A 22,435-nucleotide genomic window follows, 5' to 3' on the forward strand; every position below is an offset into this window, starting at 1 on the left:
TACTGTAATATTAAACTTTTTTTTAGATTCCTTTGGTTAGTTTCAATATGGAGGAAGAGATTTGTGTCGAGACCAGTGAATATACCAGTATAGCTGATGAACTAAAAAATATTCAAAACCATATAAAACTAACAAGGAACCGAACCAGATAAAAATCCTAAGCCCCATTCTCTTCAAGTTTGTTTAACTTTTTTTGAGACAAACTAGCAATATTTTATCAAACTATTGCAATTATTGATACATTTTTTTATCATCATAAATATAGATTATGTATTGGCTGAAATTCTGATTCAACTTGCGTGACATTATTTTCATTGTAAGTTAGTTGTTTTATTTAAATTAAAAGTTAAAACATAAAAAATTTCATAGACGTAATTAAGGAAAAATTTCGCAAAATTACTTTGTAGAAACTACGCGAAATTGAAGTTTAGCCAATTACGCATATATTACAAAATTTCGCGAAATTACCTTGTAGAAATTACGCGAAATTAGGCCGTAATTTTGCGTAATTATAGTTTCGCTTTTTACGCGTACTTATTACGAAATTTTGCGAAATTACGTCGTAGAAATTACGCATAATCATTACGAAATTTCGCGAAATTACGTTGTAGAAATTACGCGAAATTACGCCGTAATTTCGCGAAATGGATATTTCCCCAATTATGCGTAATCCTGCGAAATTACACGAAATGAAAATTATTACGCGTAACTGCACGTAATTACGCGTAAGAGAATAATCTATTACGTTGGAAACCCTAATGATTATCGAATTCGTAAATATACAAAGCTTTCCATTCTTCCCATAGCATATTAAATTATCTTCAAGTTTATACGGCAAAATGAACCCATGATACTCGAAAAACCTAGCATATTCCATAAGAAAATTCTTCATAATATTTAATTTTCAAAACAAAAAATTCTTCTTAAATTTTCTGCTATAGTCCCGAAAATCGTAATTTAGACCGATTGCCGATGAAATATTATGCTGGACACCCTGTATATAAAAAAACGAGAAATTCGAGAATTAATCTTTATTAACGTCAAAAGATTACACCACCATCATAATAGTTAAAAGTCACGTTACGTTTTATGTTAGGATGTTTTATGTTAGAAATGAAACAAAATAGTTCAAGAAACATTTTTTTGGTTAGCCTTATTTAATTTAGCTCTTTAAAAACCTTTAATGTGTGTTAACTCTCGATTTATACGAAGAATGCGAAAGCCTTTAGTTCGAGTGATGTAGCAGTTTACAATATATAGGTGAGGCACTGCGACTTCTGAACGAAGACGATAATATTAAAAATTACAAAAAAAAGATCATTATGATCTAAAATTTTAGTTGTTCAGGCCAAAATTGTATGTTAAAGGAAAAAAATAATTTAATAATTCTGAAATAATTATGGAAACATTTTAAAACAAGTCTTTAAAGTGTATAATCAATTAATCATGTTGATCAATCAATCACTTGAAATAAATAATCTTCAGCGGCATACACTCTCACAGTCAAAATCATTTGGATAAACGTAACAAGTTAAATTATCTGACCTAGCCTTCCTTAAACATCACAAATATTCAAATATTTCCACTTGAAATTATCAAAATGAATTAAAGATAATTTATGGACTGAGCGCTGTGGCTCGGACAGAGGCTAGCCGAGCCCTACGGCAGACCATCTTTGGCCAAGCGGTTCCAGACAACCTCGCTTTTTTGTTATATTTTTGTTTACATAATTACATAATTAATTGCTATTTATTTTATGTAATAAACTTCACAATTTCCTAACTTGAGGGTTTTCAAACCCAAAATCTCAAATATCGATAGTGAAAATACTTTAAAATTAGGACATTAAAACTTAAAAGATATGGAGTAAAAGTGAAACAAACCTACAAATTTTTGAGATAAGGCAAAAAAACACAATATTCTTCACTGAAGCGCGCACCGGTTGTAAAACACGCATTAAAATATTTCAAGAATTGTGGTTTGTTGACTTAATTTATAATTACGCTGAAATAAAAAAGTGTCGAAACCATTGTGAATCACACCAAGGTCTACTATGCTCTGCTTTTGTCCATCGTATAACTAGTTTTTTTTTTGAAAATTAGACCTGTCTCGAATGTTCTAGCGATTTTATTTCAGAACATGGTAAGTTGTGTAAGCCATGTATAGTGAGGTAGAACAGATGTTCTGAAAATCTATTATTTGCCAGTCTTTTTCTAGAACATTTCAACAGGGAAAACTCATTAGACCTACGTTTGACTGATCTAATGATTATTAGGGTTTCCAGTCGTAATTTCGTTACGCGTAATTACGCGTAACGAAACGTAACACTTTCTTTCACTTACGCAGGAGCATTACGCGTAATTACGATATTACGATTACCCACTTTATTATTACCTTGGACAAATCTTTCCCCAGTACCACCTCTGATCGAAATCATACAGTCCGCAGCCTTAACAAAAATGCGTCAATATTAGTCCTAATGTTAGTTTCATCAAATAAATATGCGTAAATATTACTAAAGAAATACGAGTTATATATGCGTAAGGCATCACTCTGCAATAAGCCTTAATGTTTCACTTACAAATAAATCAAAGTTAAAAATTTTAAAATATTCCCTAATGTTTCACTTACTGATAAATGCGTCAATGTTGACACAGAAATTAGAGGTAATGTTTCACAATGTATAGAAAAATGCGTCAGTGTTACAAAGAAAAAATTCGTCAATATTTATAAACTAAATTATGCGTCGATAATTCACAAAACACAATGTTCGCTACTATTTATCAAAAGACACATGCGTTAATAATTAAGAAAATAAAGAAATCAATTTCACGTTAATTTTTGACGAAAATGTTAAAATGCATCAATATATAACAAACTGGAGAATAAACCATGGAGAGTCACTTAACATTACGCTTACATCCCTTTAAGTTGACTGAAAAAAGGTGACAATTTTTCAAAAACTCGAATAACAAATATGCGTCACTGTTTTGAATAAATGTGTAGAGCTGCTAAATAACTGGAGAAAAACGAGCAACGTTGAAAACATAAATAAACAAACCTGGATGGGTGCCAACACAAACATTGCAGATAAGTCCTTCTTCTAAACCAGTTTTGAACCCTGTGGCTCCGTACACAAACAATAACAAACAAACAAACAGCATTATTGCATACTCTGAAAAATAACAACGTTAGTTCTACATTTCTTAAGAATTAAAATTTCTAAAGAAAATGTTAGGGAGTGCTACAAAAATATGTTATCTAAAAATCTAGATTACCCATGCTATTTAAAGAAAATTAACTATTTGAATATATGCTTTTATCAAAATGTCTTATAACCAAAAAAAAGAATAAAAAATATTAAGAATCTAAAGATCTGGATTGTTTGTTAATTAAAAATGTAACTATGAATATACTAAATTCAAATTATTTCATAACCTTAAAACAATCTAAAGTTTACATGATTCTAAGAAAGCTGAAAATTTTCAATTATTTCATAGAGATTTTTTGTTTTGTTATATAAAACAAGTTAAAAATAAGTATATCTAAAATTACAAAACAACGTTGCTCTTTAATGCAAATATTCATAAACAAAAATTTTTCTCTTAATTTCTCTTCAGATTTTTGTTCAGATGAGCAAAGCCCTTGCTCGTAAAAGTTAACGTTTGAAACAAAAAATAATTAATGTAATAGTTTTGAATTTTAAAACAGCATCAAAAAATGTTTTAATTTGGGAAATACATTGTTTTAAACATAATTATTATATACCCACGGAATTTGAAATTTTTTTTTTATCAAAAACCTCGTCTCTCATCAATTGTTTCACAGAAGAGCACCAGCGTTACTCAAGACAGGTTCAAGCTTTTTACTCCTGATCCAAACCAAACATTTAAATTAAAAGGTGAGTTTACAAACCTCTTAAGTGAAAATTTGCTATGTTAAAAAGTTCTTATATATGGCCCTATTATTCAGCAACGAGAGAATTTGAAGTAAAGCATACCTGGAAATTGCCTTTTAAAAGTTTTTTTTTTCGATCAAATTATGAAAATGAATGATTATTAGATCATTGATTCTTGATGATTGATTATTTTTAGAAGATAAATTAAATAATTTTGGGTAAAAAGTATCAAATGGATAAAAAACTTGCTTTTAAATGTCCAATTTTTCGTTTAATCCCAAGATCTTTGTGGCTCGTTTTCCAAGAAAAAATGTCCATGCATCCAAAAAGTGTTGCGGATCCGGAGGCTTTAAAATAAAATAGACCAGAACTGAAAACTAAGTATTATGGGTCTCCTTTTCTTCTTAATCGCAAGATTAATTTAATCTAATATCCTGAAAAGTGTATACAATTAAACCAATCAGAGTGTTTATTGCAGAATTCGAACAGCCAATCAGAAGCCGAGAAATTTTTGATTTCTTTTTATTAATGAGATAACTCTCATTGGTTGAAATCCAGCAAGGTATCAAGAGAGGATACAGAGCATAAGCTCAAAAGTGACGACAGTGGATACAGAGATTAAGAATTCAGGGTTAAAGGGTATCCAGTTCAAAAGTGTTTAGCTCAGTTCAGCAAAATTATATTCAAAATTTTGTATCTACAATTTTTTTTTAAAAAGTTTGGACGCTTTGAAGTTCAGTTTTGTTCCTGTGCATATTCATCATCTCATCTCCTCCACCGTAGAACTTGCCTCCGATAAAGACGCGGGGAACAGACCGCGCACCGGTTATTTCGCTCATGTAGTTCTGCACAGGCGTATTTTAATTCTTTCAATTCAAATTATGAGCGGTAAAAAAAATTTTCNAAGAGATTGTGAAGTGAGTATGACTCCCAATATAAATTAGTAAAGCCTCAATCTTAATCGTAGTTTTAAGGTTAATTATCAGATGAAATTCAAATGTGAAAACGCAAGGAAAATTAAAAAAGTCAAAACTCAACATTAAACTAACAGTTTTAGGTTTAAATTGCAAAATGTGAATGGTGGTGAGCTATTCTAATTTTTGCTGATAAATGAAGAAACTTTTTAACAAGACTTCACAGAAAAAGGTACAAAGTATTTTTTTTCAACTAATTACTTTCTAGAACAATAATGACTACTTTTTATTAGAAACGCTTTCATAGTTTTTCTTCGATTTTTTAAAAGAAGCGTTGTTTTATTTAGATACTTTAATTAATAATAAATATTAAAAATAATCTTTTTGCAATTAAAACAAATAAGGAGAATCTTGAATTTAAAGTATAATAAATAACCTGAATTTCGTCCATATCATTTCTGTCTTCAATCTCCAGAATCTCGTACTCTTCTGGGTTGATCTTAATCAACAAATAAATAAGTTTTTCAATAACTCATGAAATAAAGAGAAAAATTGGGATCTTAACCCTCCCCACCCCGTTTTATATAAATCGCCATTTTTAGATTNGGGGGGGGGGGGGTATTGATAGGATAGTATTCTTCACAAGATGCGAAATAGTTTTTTCTTCTTAATTCTATAACTTTTGCTCAAATTTACCTTGTAGTTTGCAAGAGCGTTCTTAGCCTTGGTGCAGAAAGGACAGTAGGTCTAAATAATAATAATTAATATCATTAAATTTACAAAAATCTGAGATATGTGTTACTCCAACGATGTGCAACGATTAGCCAGCATAGTAAAAATTCGAGCATCGAAGGCCTTCAGACTTAAAAAATTAAGATTTCTCTTTTTTATGTTACCAATTAGTAATTGATTAATTTATAGTAACTATCCCAGTCAATTTTTAATTGTGGCTTTATCTGTGAGCATCTTCTCTTTGTACAGTAAAAAACAAAAAGAAAAGTTTGCGGTTTTCATAATATTTTTTCGCGCATTTTCATAACTATACAAAAATAAAAAACTTACTAACGCTAATTTTTGCTATTTTGATCATTCATAAACTTTCCCTGGGGTCACGTGAGGTCCCTCACAAAATTTGAGCCCGATGGGTTCAACCATTTTGAAGTTTATTGGATACAAACGGACAGACGGACAGACAAACAAGCCAAATCAATATACACATTACAGTAATTTATTATAATACATAATCAAATTATGCCAACCTTTGAGATCATAACAACTTTCTTCTGCTTGATTAAATTTGCTACCATCTGTTTTCCGGCCATGCTAACTGAAGAATTAAACCCTTTAAACTTGTCAATAGATTTTCAAATTTATTAAGATTTTTAGATAATAATTTTAAAAGACGTTTTCCCGGAATGAACAGGCAAGATCAAGTGAAACATCCATTAACCCTAACATAACATTACTATGTCATAATCCAGAAAAAAAGTTAAACTCTTGCAGGTAAGAGATGTGGGTAATTCCCTAGGACCACCACGCCCCTCCCCCACCATTTTTGTACATGAATATCATGTGTATAACAAATTGGTTCTGTGGCCGCAGCGACCGGCCCCATAGTTTGTCCGAGCCACAGCGCTCGGCCAAGAAATTGTCTTAACCTGACCTAACTCTGGGTTCGTCCTAGTTTACATGACCACTGATGTTTAGCAAAACTTATATTATTTTTTTTTATTTTTTTTATTTAGGGTTAGGTTAGGTTAAGACAATTTCTGGGTCGAGCGCTGCGACTAGGACAGCTATGGTGGCCGGGCGCTGCGTCCATATGATCAATTGTATCCATGTGTTACATATGAGATCATGTACAAAATTGATAGGAGGGGGGGGGGACGGGGGGGAGGGTCCAAAAATCGTTCTCTAGGAAATTACCAGAAAGTGAGTTCTGAGAATTTGATGCATTATTAAATTAATGTATTTTTCATACTTTAGCAGGGTTTCATCAGTTCACGTATTTTGGATCGTTCCTTGGATCTTCCTGTTATACTAATTATTTTAACTTGTAAGGTTTTTTAGTATATGATTTTTCAATTAGGCAAAAATTTACGGACCGAAAACAATATTTAATATTAAATTTATAAGATAAATATGAAAGTTTACATAAAAACTTGCAATCAATTATAAAATTGTTGTTCAACTAAAGCGTGGTCATGCACATTTGTTGTGGAATATTTGAAGCATACAGAATTCGAATTTTTAAAGAAAATTAGTTAACAAAGCAAATATTGATGGTTTAACTTTTTAATTCAATCATTCGATTTGGAAATTTTTTTTGGAAATAAATAGATAATTGAAAAAGTTTGAAAAAAGAACACATTGCTTTATTTTAAACCTGATTTTTAATAGTCTAAAATAAGATTGTCATGCCAGAATATTAAATATATGTAAAAAGTTTTCAAAATGTTGAGAATTGAATCTGGTTTTGTTGATCTAGAGAGCATATTGATGCGCTGAACGCTAGATTTGCCGGTTATCAGAACCCCCCGGGCATATTCCTCTCGGAGTATGATGAACAAACAGAAAAACTTCATAAATTCATTCTCAGGGAACAGAACCTTAAGGTAGATTTTACCTATACTAAAAAAGGGGAAACAAAGGGTGTTTTTTTGGAATTCTCCCCCCCCACACTCTTATTTCTACAGTCCTAATCAGATATACCCGGAATTAATTTACAATTAAAATTTAATCAGATAATTTTTTACGAATATGATTGATGAAACGATAATCACGAATAGCCCTAGTTTTGCCAATTCTAAAATGTGGTCTGCCATTGTTCAAAGTTTAAAATTGCCAGTGATATATATGCATTATGTAAACTTGCCTGATTAACAGTCAATTATTTCCGGGTCTTTCTGATTATGACCGTATTAAAAATATTAAAATCCTAAAATCATATGTTTTCCCCTTGTTTGGTAAGCGGTGATGGTAAACCTCATGAAGCAATCCTAATTTACGTGGGGAAACTGGGGGGTAAAGCAATTATATAAAAGAAACCGAATATTGCAGGTAAAAGAAAAGTGATACGAAGGAATTGTAAACCTACAATATAGAACTAAAAAAAATTCCGAGTCTTATTCTTTGATTTTGCTTTAGTAGTGGGGAGGGTAAACTAATTTTTGGAAGGTTTGGAGGAGAAGAAATGATTTTTAAAAAGTTGTAGCAAAAAATGAAAAAATTTCAAATGTTAATTCCTCTCACTTAAAATAAATTTCTTTTAATTTAGGAGAAGTTAAACGATTATAAAAGTGATTATCTTGGTACAGAGCTAGAAACTAATGTATATAACCAGGTAAATAAACAGGGTGCTCGTCGCCTCGTATTTTTCGTAACTAACTCACCTTTTCCAACGAAATATTGTTCAACTTTTTCAATCGATTTATTTAATTTACGTAAAGTTTGTTATGTAGACTCCCATTCCTCACTTTATGCTCAAACAATTTAACCATTTGGTAGAAACAGATCTTGATAAGTGTCTGCAAGCAATCTTCAAATAGTGAATATTCGCAAATTATCTTTCTTAAATATCATTAAACATGGTTTCGTTAGAACTGAACCCAAACCAAAGTGAATATATTTGCATAAACAGTTGCATTCCTACAGCCTAGGATAGCAGAGCTCTGCAGTGGACGCTGAGAATGGTGTCTGCACATATGGAGGGATGTGAGGCCAAGCGGCCCTGAACCCCGTGCAAAATTGCAAGCCTCCTTCTTCACTATAGTACTCACGGCCGGGGTACTTATTCTAGAAATAGGAATAAAAAAGAGTTAAAATGTCTAATACTAATCCGGTTTTATATCCACCACGATCGGAGCCCTATTTTGGAAGGGCCCGGTTCTGGTCCCTGAGCAAAGCTGATAAAAGGGGACAACTCCTTAGTCCTTATTCTGCATGCAATGCAGCTGTGATTTTAACGTAGTATTACTAAGACGCCACTCGTACAAACCCATCTTTATCTACACTCCTCTACCTACCATATAACAATCTCACAAGCAGCGAAATGAGGCTCAAGGACATTTCTCTATTGGATCCCACAACAAAATTACCTCTGAGCGGGTCACTTATTATCCTTTGTTGTACAGCAACCCTCCTTGTACAGGAAAGTAAAAATGTGCGGTTCATAGCAGGGAAGCTATAGCTCCCTCGCTCCAAATAGAAACTAACTGGAAGTTCAGGAGCGGTGACCTAACACATGCAAGTAGACAGAATGTTCATCGCTGAGGCTGCAATCACAGTTAAGCAAAACACTGTCTTATAATGGCGCAAAGACAGCGACTCGTAAACATTCTTTCAAAAGCAGTGCCATAAATGGACGGGCAAAGGGAGGCAAGGAAAATAGAAAAAGTCTTCAATATTACCTTCTAAACCTAATATTTCTAAATATGAGAATTAATCCTATCTAGAATAAAAATAAATACTAAATATATTTTATATTGAGAAAACTGTGTTTTTTATTAGGTTGAGATCGACAGTCCCCCGGCAGAATTCTTTGGAAGTTTTAATCTTGGATTCGAAGGAAGTCAGAATTCAAATCCTAAATCTCCATATCGGTCTATAGTTAGAGCACATCTAGGTAACTACATCTTTACTTTACTTACTCACTGTAATTCTTCCTAAATTTTTTAAACATAATTCACGATTTTGAGTTTTAAAGTTTTTGTTGTTGAAATATTTTAAAATTTTAATTTTGTTATTCTAAATTTTAGGATCACACGGTCGAACCTCAGTACCAGTCAAACCAGGAGTTACCCTTCGGGATGCACTTTCTAAGGTTAGACGATCAGAAATAAAAATTTTCAATCCTCATTGTTTCTGCTTTTTACCTATTCTGGTGTAATTTTATCCTTGTATCATTGTATCATTGTATCATCGTATTGTTGTATCATTGTATCATTGTAATATTGTATCATTGTATTATTGTATCATTGTATCCTTGTATCCTTGTTTCCTTGTTTCATTGTATCATTGTATCATTGTATCATTGTTTCATTGTATCATAGTATCATTGTATCATTGTATCATTGTATCATTGTATCCTTGTAACCTTGTATCCTTGTATCCTTGCATCCCAGTATCCTTGTATCCTTGTTTCATTGCATCCCTGTTTTTTTCTTGTATCCTTGTATCCTTGTAATACCCCTCCCCCCATCGAGCAAATATATGCTCAATGCTCAGTACTATATGAGACATGTGGGAGATCACATGAATTTATCATAACTATTCATTTATTCTAAATAATTATCACTCTGACTCTGTTTGCAAATTTTTGTATTTGTTAATGCTAATTTCGGATGCGTACTATATACGGGGGTGGGCTATTGGGCTTAGCCCCACTGGATTAGGAAAATATATGATTCTTAGGGGGGGGGGAGGCCCCAAAGGGCACTGCGTCTTCCCCCCATACAAATATTTTAGTCCCCCCCTGGACCAATTCCTGTATATTACCCTCATGTCTTTTAATCAATATTAACCAATATAACTCGGTTTCAATTGTCGTATTTGTTTTTTTGATAAAAAAGCTATTATTAAGGGTAGTGGATTTATAACTTATACTACTTGAATCTTCAAATATTTTTGGATTTACAAAAATAGTCAAGTAGAAATTAGAAATTTCATAATCTTTTGCTGTGGTTCATAAACTAAACCGAAGTAGACACTCATTCCGTTTTTTATATATATTTTTGGTTTTTTGATTCGTTATCCAAGGATTCACATTTCAAGCCCCACAAACTGCAAAATCAAAAACTGATGAATTGAGCCATACTCATGAGTCCTAATAGGACGAAACATTGTGTCTATCACATATTTCTTCATGTTTATGGGATCTTAAGTACACCATTTTGTGTGTAAAAGGAATTTTTTGGCAACAACACCATTAAAACAACGAAAAAAGACCTTTATAATAACGCTCTTCGCTCATATATATATTTATATGTTAGCTATAGCTGGCACAACGGCACAAGTGTTTCATAAATTCCACGGGCAACGCCGGGCACTTCAGCTAGTGTCTTATATTCACAAGTTTATTTTGTTTTGTTTTAGATAAATACACAATACCCTGGGATACTCTAATGACATCTATAGAGGGAGAGGAAATTAAAGTTGAAGTGAGGTAATTTGAACAAAGAATTATAAAGAAAAATTACAAATGAGGTGCTATTTTACATGTTTTCTACTTAAATGTAAATGTTTTTAGTGACCACTTCCCGGTAACAACAAGTATTTCGCACAATTTTGTGAGGAAAACTTTTTTCTCTCTTGCTTTCTGCGAATGCTGCCGAAGACTGCTTTTTCAAGGTAATTGATAAATTATTGTTTTAATTCCGACATTTTACGTTTTTTTGTCATAAAAGTTTTTAATCGTGTATGATAATGATGATGATGATGATAATAATCGCAGTTTTAGCTGAGCGTGAGTTCAAAAGTTGGAGTCAAGTCTATGACTTTAAACAAAATTACTTATTATAAATAGTTTATAATCAATATAAATTGTAAATAATCATTACACATTTGTTTAATTTATTTTAAATTGTGTATAATCATAAGAAATTGTTTATAATCATCTGAAATTGTTTAAAATCATTAAATCATAAGAAATTGTTTATGGTCATTAATAATTAAATAATCATTAGACATTGTTTAAAATCATTACAAATTTTATATTATCATTAGAAATTGTTTGAAATCATTAGAAATTGTTTATAATCATTATAAACTGTTTATAATCATTAAAAATTGTTTGCAATCGTTTTTAAAAGTTTTCTTAAAGGGATTGGCCGGCAATGTATGGTATTTGCACTGAGATTGCAGTATTATTGAGAAACCATTTGAAACCTATCAGACGTTTTTACGGTGCATATTTGTTCAGCAAGAGCGCAAATTCAATCATTAAAATCCTTATTTCATTCATTTTTGAGGGACGATTTTGAGAATCGGGGTTTAAAAAATCACCCAAGAACGACGACGAAAATGTAGTAAAAATTCTAAAGTAAATCAATAAGTTAAACAAGTTGAGATTGAGAAAATGAAAATTAACCATTATCATCGAAAATAAGTACTTATTTAGTTCTTGGTTTCTGTAATGTACACAAACATTTTCTGTAGATTTCCTTGAACTTTTATTGAAAAGACGACATTTTATAAATTTTAAGAATAAGAATTAATAAAGAATAAGAAATTCAATATAATTATTTAAAAGAAATAATGGTTGTCTAACTTGAAACTGGTGTGTTAAGGATTTCAATGTCGAACCTGTGGTTACAAATTTCATCACAGATGTTCCAACCAGGTCCCTGCGCTTTGTCAACAGGTATTTTACTTAGTCGTATTTTTTTTATGGTATAACTTGGCTTCAGGGCGCTTCGCACCCCTCCCTGTTCATTTGTGAGTTTTTAAACTTTTCTAAATTATTAAATAGAAAACAACGTTTTTCAGTTCAGTCTATTTTTAAAGGGAATTATTTTCAAAATTGGATATAATTGATATCATTATATTCTGATCGGTGACAAAAATCTTTCTTGCAGCACCGTACTTTGATTGAATTTCTCTGGCATGGGGGAAAGGACATTAGGGTGCCGGAATGAACGGGTTTTGGGCACTGGCCCTTAATGTCCTATGGCGGGTCTACCACGATCTTATCTTAAATTAAATTAAAATGAGCCTTCTCTTTAAAAGTTTGGGACTGAAGGGTTCGATTTTTATTGCATCCTAAAAAAAGCAAAAAATGTAAAAACAAAATACTTCTCCTGATGGTAACGATAAGCTATTAGCATCGTCGGCTCCTATTGTAACAAATGACGAGTTGTCTTCTAATAATAACTTGAGTGCCCAGCGTTCCCCAGGTACGTATTGTTATTCATGTTTACCCGTGCTTGGTGTCAAATCATGATTTGGCTTTAGTTCTCTGCTTTGTCTATTGAATTTAAAAAATGTTCAAAAAAAAGTTGCAGCTTCTAAATAATGTATATTAATTTCAATAACACACAATTATAATAACCGGATCCAGATTAATATTCATCTGACGTGACGCATCTCGGATCCGGGTCTGCATTAAAACTTTATGAATCTTAAGCCCTGGTTTTACCCTTGATCTAACTAGGTGCGGATGCAAAAGATACTGGTGCAGGCAATGCTGGCGAGTGATCAGGGTGCCCCGGAGAGCCTGGTGGGCATCATCATGCCGGGCATGACCGGTGGAAGTTCCTTTGTTTTCCCGCCACACAGATCGCAAGAGGTGGATAATCATTTAAAATTCCGGTGGTTTATATTTTCATGAAAAAATACTTTCACACCCCTCCTGAAAAAAACATTTCCCCTGTAATAAATTAGAAACTAGACTTTTGGGGCGCTTCACGCCCATATTATATTTCATTTGTGAACATTTTCTCTTTGTACACATTGTTGAACAAAAACAAAACAAGTTATATAAAAATCGTGGATTTTTAACATTTAATTAAAATCGAATTTTGTTAGAGGCAAATTTTTGAAATTTAGATCATCTATAAACCTTCCCTAGGACATGTGAAGTCCTATACAAAATTTGGACCCGGACAGACAGACGAGACAGACAAGCAAAGTACTATATATATATATATATATATTAGAAATGTGTCTCGTTTTATTCGCTTGCTAAATGGTGAAAATGATTATTTTAGGGGATAACAACTGTTTTAGCTGTGTTCCCTAAATCTATAATATTCATACCCAACTCCCCTCCTTTTTAAAATGAATTTTATATCAGGGCAAAATTTCGAATCGAGACAGATCAAGTTCGGCTCCTAACGTGTCAGATTTCATTATTGAAGGTAAATAATTTAATTTTAGCATAAAATCCCCCAAATATCTTGAAAGGTTGGATTAAAAGGCTTCCAACGTTTATATAATTTGATTTAAAGGGGTTGTTGTCGTAATTTTAAGTGAACCTACATTTACGATACCTAGATCCACAGGTATTTTTCAGCTATTCACATTGGTCTGTTGTAATCTTTATTTCTGGTATAGCAATACATAGCTCAGACCATTGAAAATAATTAAATCAGTCTGAGGTTAGATAAATGGTTAATTATTTTTAAAATTATTTATATGTACTTATTAAGCTTAGTGTATAAAATTAGCCAAGTTTACTTGAAAGTTTGCTCCAGTTGCGCCAAATGTGAATAAGTTATAACAATATATGAGAATTAAAGTAACACTTACAAAGTTGACTAGGACAGAGAATTTAATAGCTCTAGAGTTGGATTATCTTTACCATATGTCTCTTGTACACAGCTAGAAATATCAAGATGAGTTTATATGAAGCTTGTCATGTGATAAAGGAGATAGTCACATTTTCGTCGTTAACTATTCAGACGAAACTTGATTATATACCTTTTTATATCCCGTCAGGAGCTAAGGTTAAGTTGGTAATCATATACTCATCATGGAGAAAAGAATAGCTCGTCCACGTACTCTATGATAGGATCTAAATAAGATTAAGTTAGACATTAGACCTCAATCTTTAGAGTAGTTTCATATTTATTTTTCACCCTTTTCTGCTTGGAATTACGTGCAATCTTCATTTATTTTTAGCCACCGAACTTTTTAAATTTTCAGCTACTCCAAAATAATAAGGAGTCTCCAAAGTTTTTATTTTTAGTTTTAGTTTTTAATCTTCTCATATTCTTTTATCTACTTTTACTTTTAGTCTCCGATCTTAAAAATGTTAGCCTCGGATCATCTATATTATTGAATTATTTTGTCCTCCGATCTTCAATTTTTTGTGTTAATTCTTTTTGCCTCCTGTCTTCAATTTTATTTTTATAAATTTTTAGCCTCCGATCTGTTGCCAGAACAGTACAGAACACCTTTAAAAACACCAGGTAATGTAGTTTTTCAACCTGAGACCGAATTTAATGAATTTGAGCTACGTCGCTTAACTAGTGAACTACCTACTACCAGTTCAAATTTTAACCACCGATTAAAAGTTAAAGATTAAGGAAGTATTTGATTTATATTCCCAGGATATATACCGGGAATAGTTCTAATCTTATATTCCCAGGATATATACCGGGAATAGTTCTAATCTTATATTCCCAGGATATATACCGGGAATATTTCTAATCTTATATTCCCAGAATGGCCGGGAATAGTTCTAATCTTGTATTCCCAGTTATATACCGGGAATAGTTCTAATCTTATATTCCCAGGATATATACTGGGAATAGTTCTAATCTTATATTCCCAGGATATATACCGGGAATAGTTCTAATCTTATATTCCCTGGATATATACCGGGAATAGTTCTAATCTTATATTCCCAGTTATGTACCGGGAATAGTTCTAATCTTATATTCCCAGGTTATATACCGGGAATAGTTCTAATCTTATTTTATAAATTTTAAGAATAAGAATTAATAAAGAATAAGAAANAGGATATATACCGGGAATAGTTCTAATCTTATATGCCTTGGATATATACCGGGAATAGTTCTAATCTTATATTCCCAGGATATATACTGGGAATTGTTCTAATCTTATATTCCCAGGATATATACCGGGAATAGTTCTAATCTTATATTCCCAGGATATATACCAGGAATAGGTATAATCTTATATTCCCAGGATATATACCGGGAATAGTTCTAATCTTATTTTCCCAGTATATATACCGGGAATAGTTCTAATCTTATATTCCTAGGATATATACCGGGAATAGTTCGTATAATCTTATATTCCCAGGATATATACCGGGAATAGTTCTAATCTTATTTTCCCAGTATATATACCGGGAATAGTTCTAATCTTATATTCCTAGGATATATACCGGGAATAGTTCTAATCTTATATTCCCAGGATATATACCGGGAATGGTTCGAATGATCGAGCATAATTCTCCCTCTAGTTCTCCAACCAAGAAATCCTCTAGATCAGAATCCTCCTCACCAACCAGTGTCAGACCAAGGTAAAAAGTGATGTTCTAGGGCCCAATTATAACAAAAACATGTTCCGGATAGTCCTGTTTCAGGGTCCATTTATAAAAAAATGTATAGACAAATTAAAAACTGTATTGCTAAATAAGTCCTGTTTTAAAGTCCAATTATTTGAGAAACGTATTGCTAATTAAATCCTGTTTCATGGCCTGATTATTAAAAAACGTACTGCTAAATAAACCCTGTTTCAGGGCCCAATTATTTAAAAACATCTTGTTTCTAAATAATAATTCATGAAAAAACGTATTGCTAATCAAATCATGTTTCAGGGCCTAATTATTAAACCTGAAAACTGAAAAAAATTGTGTTTCAGGGCCCAATTATAAAAAACTCGTTCTAAAGATGTTCTGTTTCAGGGCCCAATTATTAAAAACAAGTTTTGCTAAATTTAAATTAATTAAGAATTTTGTTCCAGGGCTCGTGCTAGTTCTGCTGATGATTCTAGCAAACGTGAAATAAAGCATAACAAAGAAAAAAAAGAAATCGAGGAAAACAAAATCAAAAATTAATAAAAGTATTTTCGGTGTTATGTTTGCAGATCGGATTTTAATCAGATAATTGCTATGTTCAATTCTAGCGATTGAAACAATTCTGGTAGGCCAACGATTATCTTTCGATAATATCTCGAGTTATGTTTTTGATGATTACATTTGGGTTTTTAAAGAAAAATATTGAATTTGTTTTGGTCAGGATTGGGAGATACCTGTGGATAATATATACATTGGAGAACGGATTGGCTCAGGCTCCTTTGGAACCGTTTATAAGGTTAAATATTTTGATACTTTTTACATTTCAGAATTGATTATTTTCTTCTCTGCAATTAATATGGTGTTTTTACAAGAGAACTAACTGAATGTTTAAATTTCATAAAAATTCATTAAAATTGAATTTGCAGTTAATGTTAGTAATTTAAAACTAAAAATGCAAATGATTGGCGTAAATTTGTGTTACATGTCATTTTTGGTGAACAATTCACGAAATTTTGGAAAACAATAGAATACACATTTTCCAAACAATTTAATATTTAAAAGAAAATTGGTTTCCCGTATTTTTCCAGTGTTCCAAAAATATTTTTTAAAATTTTTTTATCACATTTTATTTTCTAAAGTCCTGCTAAAATCCGAACAAAGCAAAAAACATCGATAATTCCGGATTTTTTGTCAACGTTTGAATATTTTTGAATTTTTTTTAATCACATTTTTTTATATGCCTAAAATCCGAACAAAGCAAATCTAGAAAATTTTGTCCAAAACATCGTTAATCTCGGTTTTTTTTCGACTCACCCTGTAGAAAATATACCCTGTCATATATTCTTAGAAACATTTTTATATGAGTCTTCTTTTCGGCGCTTACATACATAAATATTTCAAATGCTTTATAAGGCTACCCTTTTATTCCAGTCTTACCTATTTTGTTTCTCTGAGTTAGTTTAAAACTATCAAGTTTTCAATCACGAAGGTTAACTACCTAGACTTTCTCTTTGTCTGGTACAATTAGTAAATCTATGAATTGTATCAATACTTCGTAAAACTTTGATAAAATTTAGATTTTATAATTTTTTAAAAACATAATTTTTAGGGGCATTGGCACGGCACGGTTGCGATTAAAACCTTGAATGTGAAAGACCCAAGCCCTGCACAAATTACTGCATTTAGGTGACAATTTTGTTTAACATATCTCATATTTAACTATTCTATCTAAAAAATGTTCAAATGAACAAAAAAATTGTTTAAATGAACAACAAATAGTTCAAATGAACTAACAAAAAATAGTCCAAAGAAACAAAAAAAATGTTCAGATAAACATAAAAAAGTTTTTTAAAAAATCAAATAGATTAACAAATGTAATAAATGAAATATAGTTTACATGAATATTTTTTGGTTCATTTGAACTATTTTTATGTTCATTTGAACTAACAGCCGCAGTGCTCGGCAACCTAGCCTGTCCTAGCCGCAGCGCTCGGCCAAGAAATTCTCTTAACCTAACCCAACCCTGAAATAATACATACGTTTTTTTTGTTCATGTGAACTAGTTTTATGTATTTTTTTTTAAAAGATTTTTCATTTGAAACATTTCATTTTATCTTTCTTATGTTCATTTGAAATATATCTTTGTTCATTCGAACTATTCTTTGATGCTCATGCCGATCTGAAAATTATTAAACTGCTATTGTTTAAAGCAAATATTATTTAATTTGAACTACAGGATATGACGTGATGTAAGTAGTTTAAAAGAATAATAATTAGTACTAACGAACAATAGTTCAAACGAACAATAGTTCAAACGAACAATAGTTCAAACTAACAATAGTTCAAGCAAACTATAGTTCAAGCGAACAATAGTTCAAACGAACAATAGTTCAAACGTACAAAAGTTCAAATGGCAGTAGTTCAAACGAATAACCACCATGCAGGTCAGGGGCGTACAATTCTATCTAAAAATTTCAGAAGAAATTTCGTTTATTAGTAAAAATATAATTTTTAATGATGCTGTGATTATTGATTTAGTTAGCTGTGATGGAGTTAAGTGATAAGTTTATAAAGTCAAAAAGTTAGTTTTTCAAGCAAAGGAATAATTTTTAGACTCTAAGGTTAGTAACACCCAAAAAAGTAGTCTTTTTGGCGTATTTTTAAATTGAACAAAACAAGTCCAGGTGGGGGGGGCAAAAAAAAATTAAACCAAAAAGGGGTTTTTAAACAAAAGCCCTCGTACGCCCCTGATGCAGGTGTGTACAAGCGGCGAATATAGGAACTAACAATTTGTTTTAAATTGGCCGCTAATTTGAACCAAATTGGATTAATGTTTTCTGTCTTCTTGTTGGGAGACCTGGGTTTAGATTCTTGGTTTAACCCATCTTATTGTCCAGGAATGAGGTTGTTTACCCATCTAATTGTTCAGAAATGAGGTTGTTTACTCATCTTATTGTTCAGGAACGAAGTTGTTTACTCATCTTATTGTTCGGGAACGAGGTTGTTTACCCATCTTATTGTTCAGGAACGAGGTTGTTTATTCATCTTATTGTTCAGGAACGAGGTTGTTTATCCATCTTATTGTTCGGGAACGAGGTTGTTTACCCATGTTATTGTTCAGGAACGAAGTTGTTTACCCATCTAATTGTTCAGGAACGAGGTTGTTTACCCATCTTATTGTTTAGGAACGAAGTTGTTTACCCATCTAATTGTCCAGGAACGAGGTTTTTTACCCATCTTATTGTTCAGGAACGAAGTTGTTTACCCATCTAAATGTTCAGGAACGAGGTTGTTTACCCATCTAATTGTTCAGGAACGAGGTTGTTTACCCATCTAATTGTTCAGGAACTAGATTGTTTACCCATCTACTTGTTCAGGAACGAGGTTGTTTACCCATCTAATTGTTCAGGAACAAGGTTGTTTACCCATCTTATTGTTCAGGAACAAGGTTGTTTACCCATCTTATTGTTCAGGAACGAGGTTGTTTACCCATCTTATTGTTCAGGAACAAGGTTGTTTACCCATCTTATTGTTCAGGAACGAGGTTGCTGTTTTGAAAAAGACGCGGCATGTCAATGTTCTCCTCTTCATGGGGTTCGTCAATAAGAAGGGTCAGCTTTGCATAATAACACAGTGGTGTGAAGGTATGAACCACCCTCCTAGTTTTTATAACTTAATTAATGTGATTTTTTTCCTCTAAAGTCTTTTGCACAGTGCTATTGGAAAGAAAACCGGAATAATATCAATTTATTTAAGACTTGAAAGTCGTCTGTGACCTTAGAAATAGTTAGTGGCACTCATTATGGTTTTAGCAATATATTTTTAAAAATAAACATCATAAAATAGCCTGCCATTGTGTTAAAGCTCTAGGTTTTAACAAATTAATGTTTTAAAATGTTTAAATTTTCCAGGACAAATACCCTGTCTCCTTTTTAATCCTTAAAAACCATTAATATTTTTCTGATTATTAAATTTTTTTTTTCAGGATCTAGTCTTTATAAACATCTGCATGTGCAAGAATCCAAGTTCGAGTTATTAAATATAATCGAGATAGCCAGACAGATCAGTCAGGGAATTGATTATCTTCATGCGAAAAATATTATTCATAGGTGAGTGGTTGGTTGGTTGGTCAAAGGGTTAGTTGGTTAGTTAATTGGTGTGTTTGTTGGTTGGTTGGCTGTTGGGTTGGTTGGTTGGTGGGTTGGTTGGTTGGTTGGTTAGTTGGTTGGTTGGTTGGTTAGGCTGGTCGGTTGGTTAGTTGCTGGGTCACTGGTTAATGGGTTGGTTGGTTGGTTGTAAGGTTGGTCAGTTGGTTTGATGGTTCAATGGTTAATTGGTTAACTGTTTAATTAACATTTTTTAGGGATCTCAAATCAAACAACATATTCTTACATGATCATAATTTCACTGTAAAAATTGGTGACTTTGGACTCGCCACTGTTAAAACCAGGTAAACAAATTTAATTTTTAGTTTGCTAAAATAATTTATTACTTGCTAATTCCAAATTTCAATTCCTTGTTACACATCATATAATGATTAAAACTTTTTATTTATTTGATGTCGCAAAATCGTTTTATTAGAGTTCTGCACAATAAAAAATATAAAAATATTTTAATAACTAATTATCAGATTCGATGATAATGATTGGTTAGTTAATCAAAACTTAAAGATGATTAATAAAGGCAGGGTTATTTTAAAGTAATTTTATGGATTGTTAAGATTTTTTAAATTGGATTTTTAATTGATTTAATGGATTTTTGATCAAATTGATTGATAATATGATTGATTGATTGATTAGATGGACGGGTCCTGGCTCACACAACCAACCAACTGGTTCTATTCTATGGATGGCACCTGAAGGAAGTTATTAGTCAAACAATTTGATCCTTAAAATACCTATTAAATCACTGCCATAGTAAATATCCTAAAAAGTACATTTTCCATTGGATTTCTCCCTTCAACATCGGTTTTGACTAAAAAATACAGATGAATTTATAAATCCAGCAATTTAGCATCGTGAGGGATGTGTTCGAAAATGGAAAACATATTTAATTATATTATATTTTAATATAAAAAGAACATACATTACAATTTTGATTTCAGAAAATTTTTTAAGAATGTTTATTGTTGCTCTCGTCATGCGTCATAGAATGTCGGTTAAAGTTTCCATTATCGACTCCTGCTCTCGATATGGTACAGGAGCCGGAAACCCTAATCTTCTAATTCACATTTCTGTCAATCAGTGTTAGGACTTATGTTCCCTGAATTAACAAACTTAGCTTTAAGCTTATCTTACCACTCACGAACATTCTGGGTCTCAGTAAGATCTTGCATGTTCCTAGTCCCAAAAATTGGGGTATTGAGAGTATTATGAAATATGAGAACAATCTCTTTGTCTATATATAAAGTTGTGATCTCTGTTTATGTGTTACGCTGATCATAACTCAGAAACCCCTGAATCCATTTGTCTCAAATTTTGAAAAGGGAACTTGGGAGACCCACTGAGTGGGTCTACTAAAAATAATAGCTCGCAAGATCATAATTAACGACAAGGGGTGGGTAAACGGTGGGACTGACTATGACCCCACAGTGCCATGCTAGGTTCCCAACCAAGTTTGTAATGAAAAAGACTAATTGACTGGATTATAGTGATACGGATGAGCGAAGAATCTCCCTACACCTTCCAGAGTGATGTTTATGCCTTTGGTATAGTTCTATACGAACTATTAACCTGCTCCCTTCCTTACTCACATATTAGGTAGGCCAGAGTTTATGCCTTTGGTATAGTTCTATGAGGAGGGGAAGGCACGCTGCACCCGTATAGCCTCCATCTCGCAATTTACTCACAAACATAGAGTTGCGGCAACGCGCTCACCCATAGCGCTTCCAAGCTGTTTAAATTGCGCCCTGCGACCGACGGGTTTCCCGACGCTCTAGCACCCTCGTACGTATATCTTCAGACTTTCTCCTAAAATATAATATTTTTTATATGCCTGCTGATGTTAATCTCTTCTAAAAATATTGTTGAAGGAAGAGAGAAATTCAATTTTTACCAGAAATAACACAGTTTTGTTTGCAATTCAGTTTAAAATTATCTAAATCTATCTATCTATTAATCTGATTTTAGATAAATAAAACCGAATCGCGCGAAAAACTGCGTTACTTTTGGTAAAGATTGAATTTCTCCTTACCTTCTAAAAATGTTAAGGGAATATCTCTAAACATTTTTAGAGAAGATCAACATCAGCAGACATGTACAAAATATTACATTTTAGGAGGAAATCGCAATAAATCACAGTTTTCAACAAAAATTTAACAACTATTGCCCAAGTTAGCGAAAGTGTTTACTCATTACCAAAAAATATGAATTTTATGTTTAGGTTGTAATAAAATCTTAAATAAATGCTGCATTTCTCTATAATAAGCATTTAAAATTAAAGACATTTTGTCGGAGGATATAGGGGCCCGGTTAGGAAGTACTACGGGTGAGCGCGTTGCCGCAGCTCAATATTTGTGAGTAAATTGCGGGATGGAGGCTATATGGGCACAGCTTGCCTTCCCACCCCCCTCGTTCTTTACAAACGTTTAACCTGCTCCCTTCCTTTCTTGCATATTAGGCAGGCCAGAGTTTATGC

At 32.3% G+C, this 22,435-nt stretch overlaps 2 protein-coding genes across 2 annotated transcripts in view; one reads left to right on the top strand and one right to left on the bottom strand.

Annotated features, from left to right (window-relative positions):
* Nucleotides 1-22,435, top strand: part of LOC111708752 (raf homolog serine/threonine-protein kinase phl) — a 24,495-nt gene continuing 2,060 nt past the window's right edge. Inside the window, exons 1-20 of the mRNA XM_023482213.1 lie at nt 1-136; nt 7,301-7,427; nt 8,090-8,155; nt 9,322-9,436; nt 9,570-9,696; nt 10,886-10,975; nt 11,060-11,160; nt 12,099-12,172; nt 12,962-13,096; nt 13,604-13,667; nt 14,673-14,720; nt 15,694-15,802; nt 16,246-16,318; nt 16,521-16,595; nt 17,409-17,485; nt 19,337-19,443; nt 19,785-19,908; nt 20,163-20,249; nt 20,599-20,660; nt 21,450-21,558. Coding sequence (XP_023337981.1) covers nt 48-136; nt 7,301-7,427; nt 8,090-8,155; nt 9,322-9,436; nt 9,570-9,696; nt 10,886-10,975; nt 11,060-11,160; nt 12,099-12,172; nt 12,962-13,096; nt 13,604-13,667; nt 14,673-14,720; nt 15,694-15,802; nt 16,246-16,318; nt 16,521-16,595; nt 17,409-17,485; nt 19,337-19,443; nt 19,785-19,908; nt 20,163-20,249; nt 20,599-20,660; nt 21,450-21,558 — 1,859 coding nt within the window. The 5' untranslated portion in view covers nt 1-47. The remainder of the gene's footprint in view (nt 137-7,300; nt 7,428-8,089; nt 8,156-9,321; nt 9,437-9,569; nt 9,697-10,885; nt 10,976-11,059; nt 11,161-12,098; nt 12,173-12,961; nt 13,097-13,603; nt 13,668-14,672; nt 14,721-15,693; nt 15,803-16,245; nt 16,319-16,520; nt 16,596-17,408; nt 17,486-19,336; nt 19,444-19,784; nt 19,909-20,162; nt 20,250-20,598; nt 20,661-21,449; nt 21,559-22,435) is intronic.
* Nucleotides 3,768-6,180, bottom strand: LOC111708758 (glutaredoxin). Its single transcript, XM_023482225.1, has 5 exons — nt 6,072-6,180; nt 5,509-5,559; nt 5,249-5,311; nt 4,646-4,743; nt 3,768-3,871 (listed from the first exon to the last, which is right to left on the bottom strand). Exons 1-5 carry the CDS (start codon nt 6,132-6,134, stop codon nt 3,823-3,825), a joined length of 324 nt encoding a protein of 107 aa, XP_023337993.1. The 5' UTR covers nt 6,135-6,180; the 3' UTR covers nt 3,768-3,822.

Source organism: Eurytemora carolleeae, unplaced genomic scaffold, assembly GCF_000591075.1.
Source record: "Eurytemora carolleeae unplaced genomic scaffold, Eaff_2.0 scaffold880, whole genome shotgun sequence".
NCBI lineage: Eukaryota > Metazoa > Arthropoda > Copepoda > Calanoida > Temoridae > Eurytemora > Eurytemora carolleeae.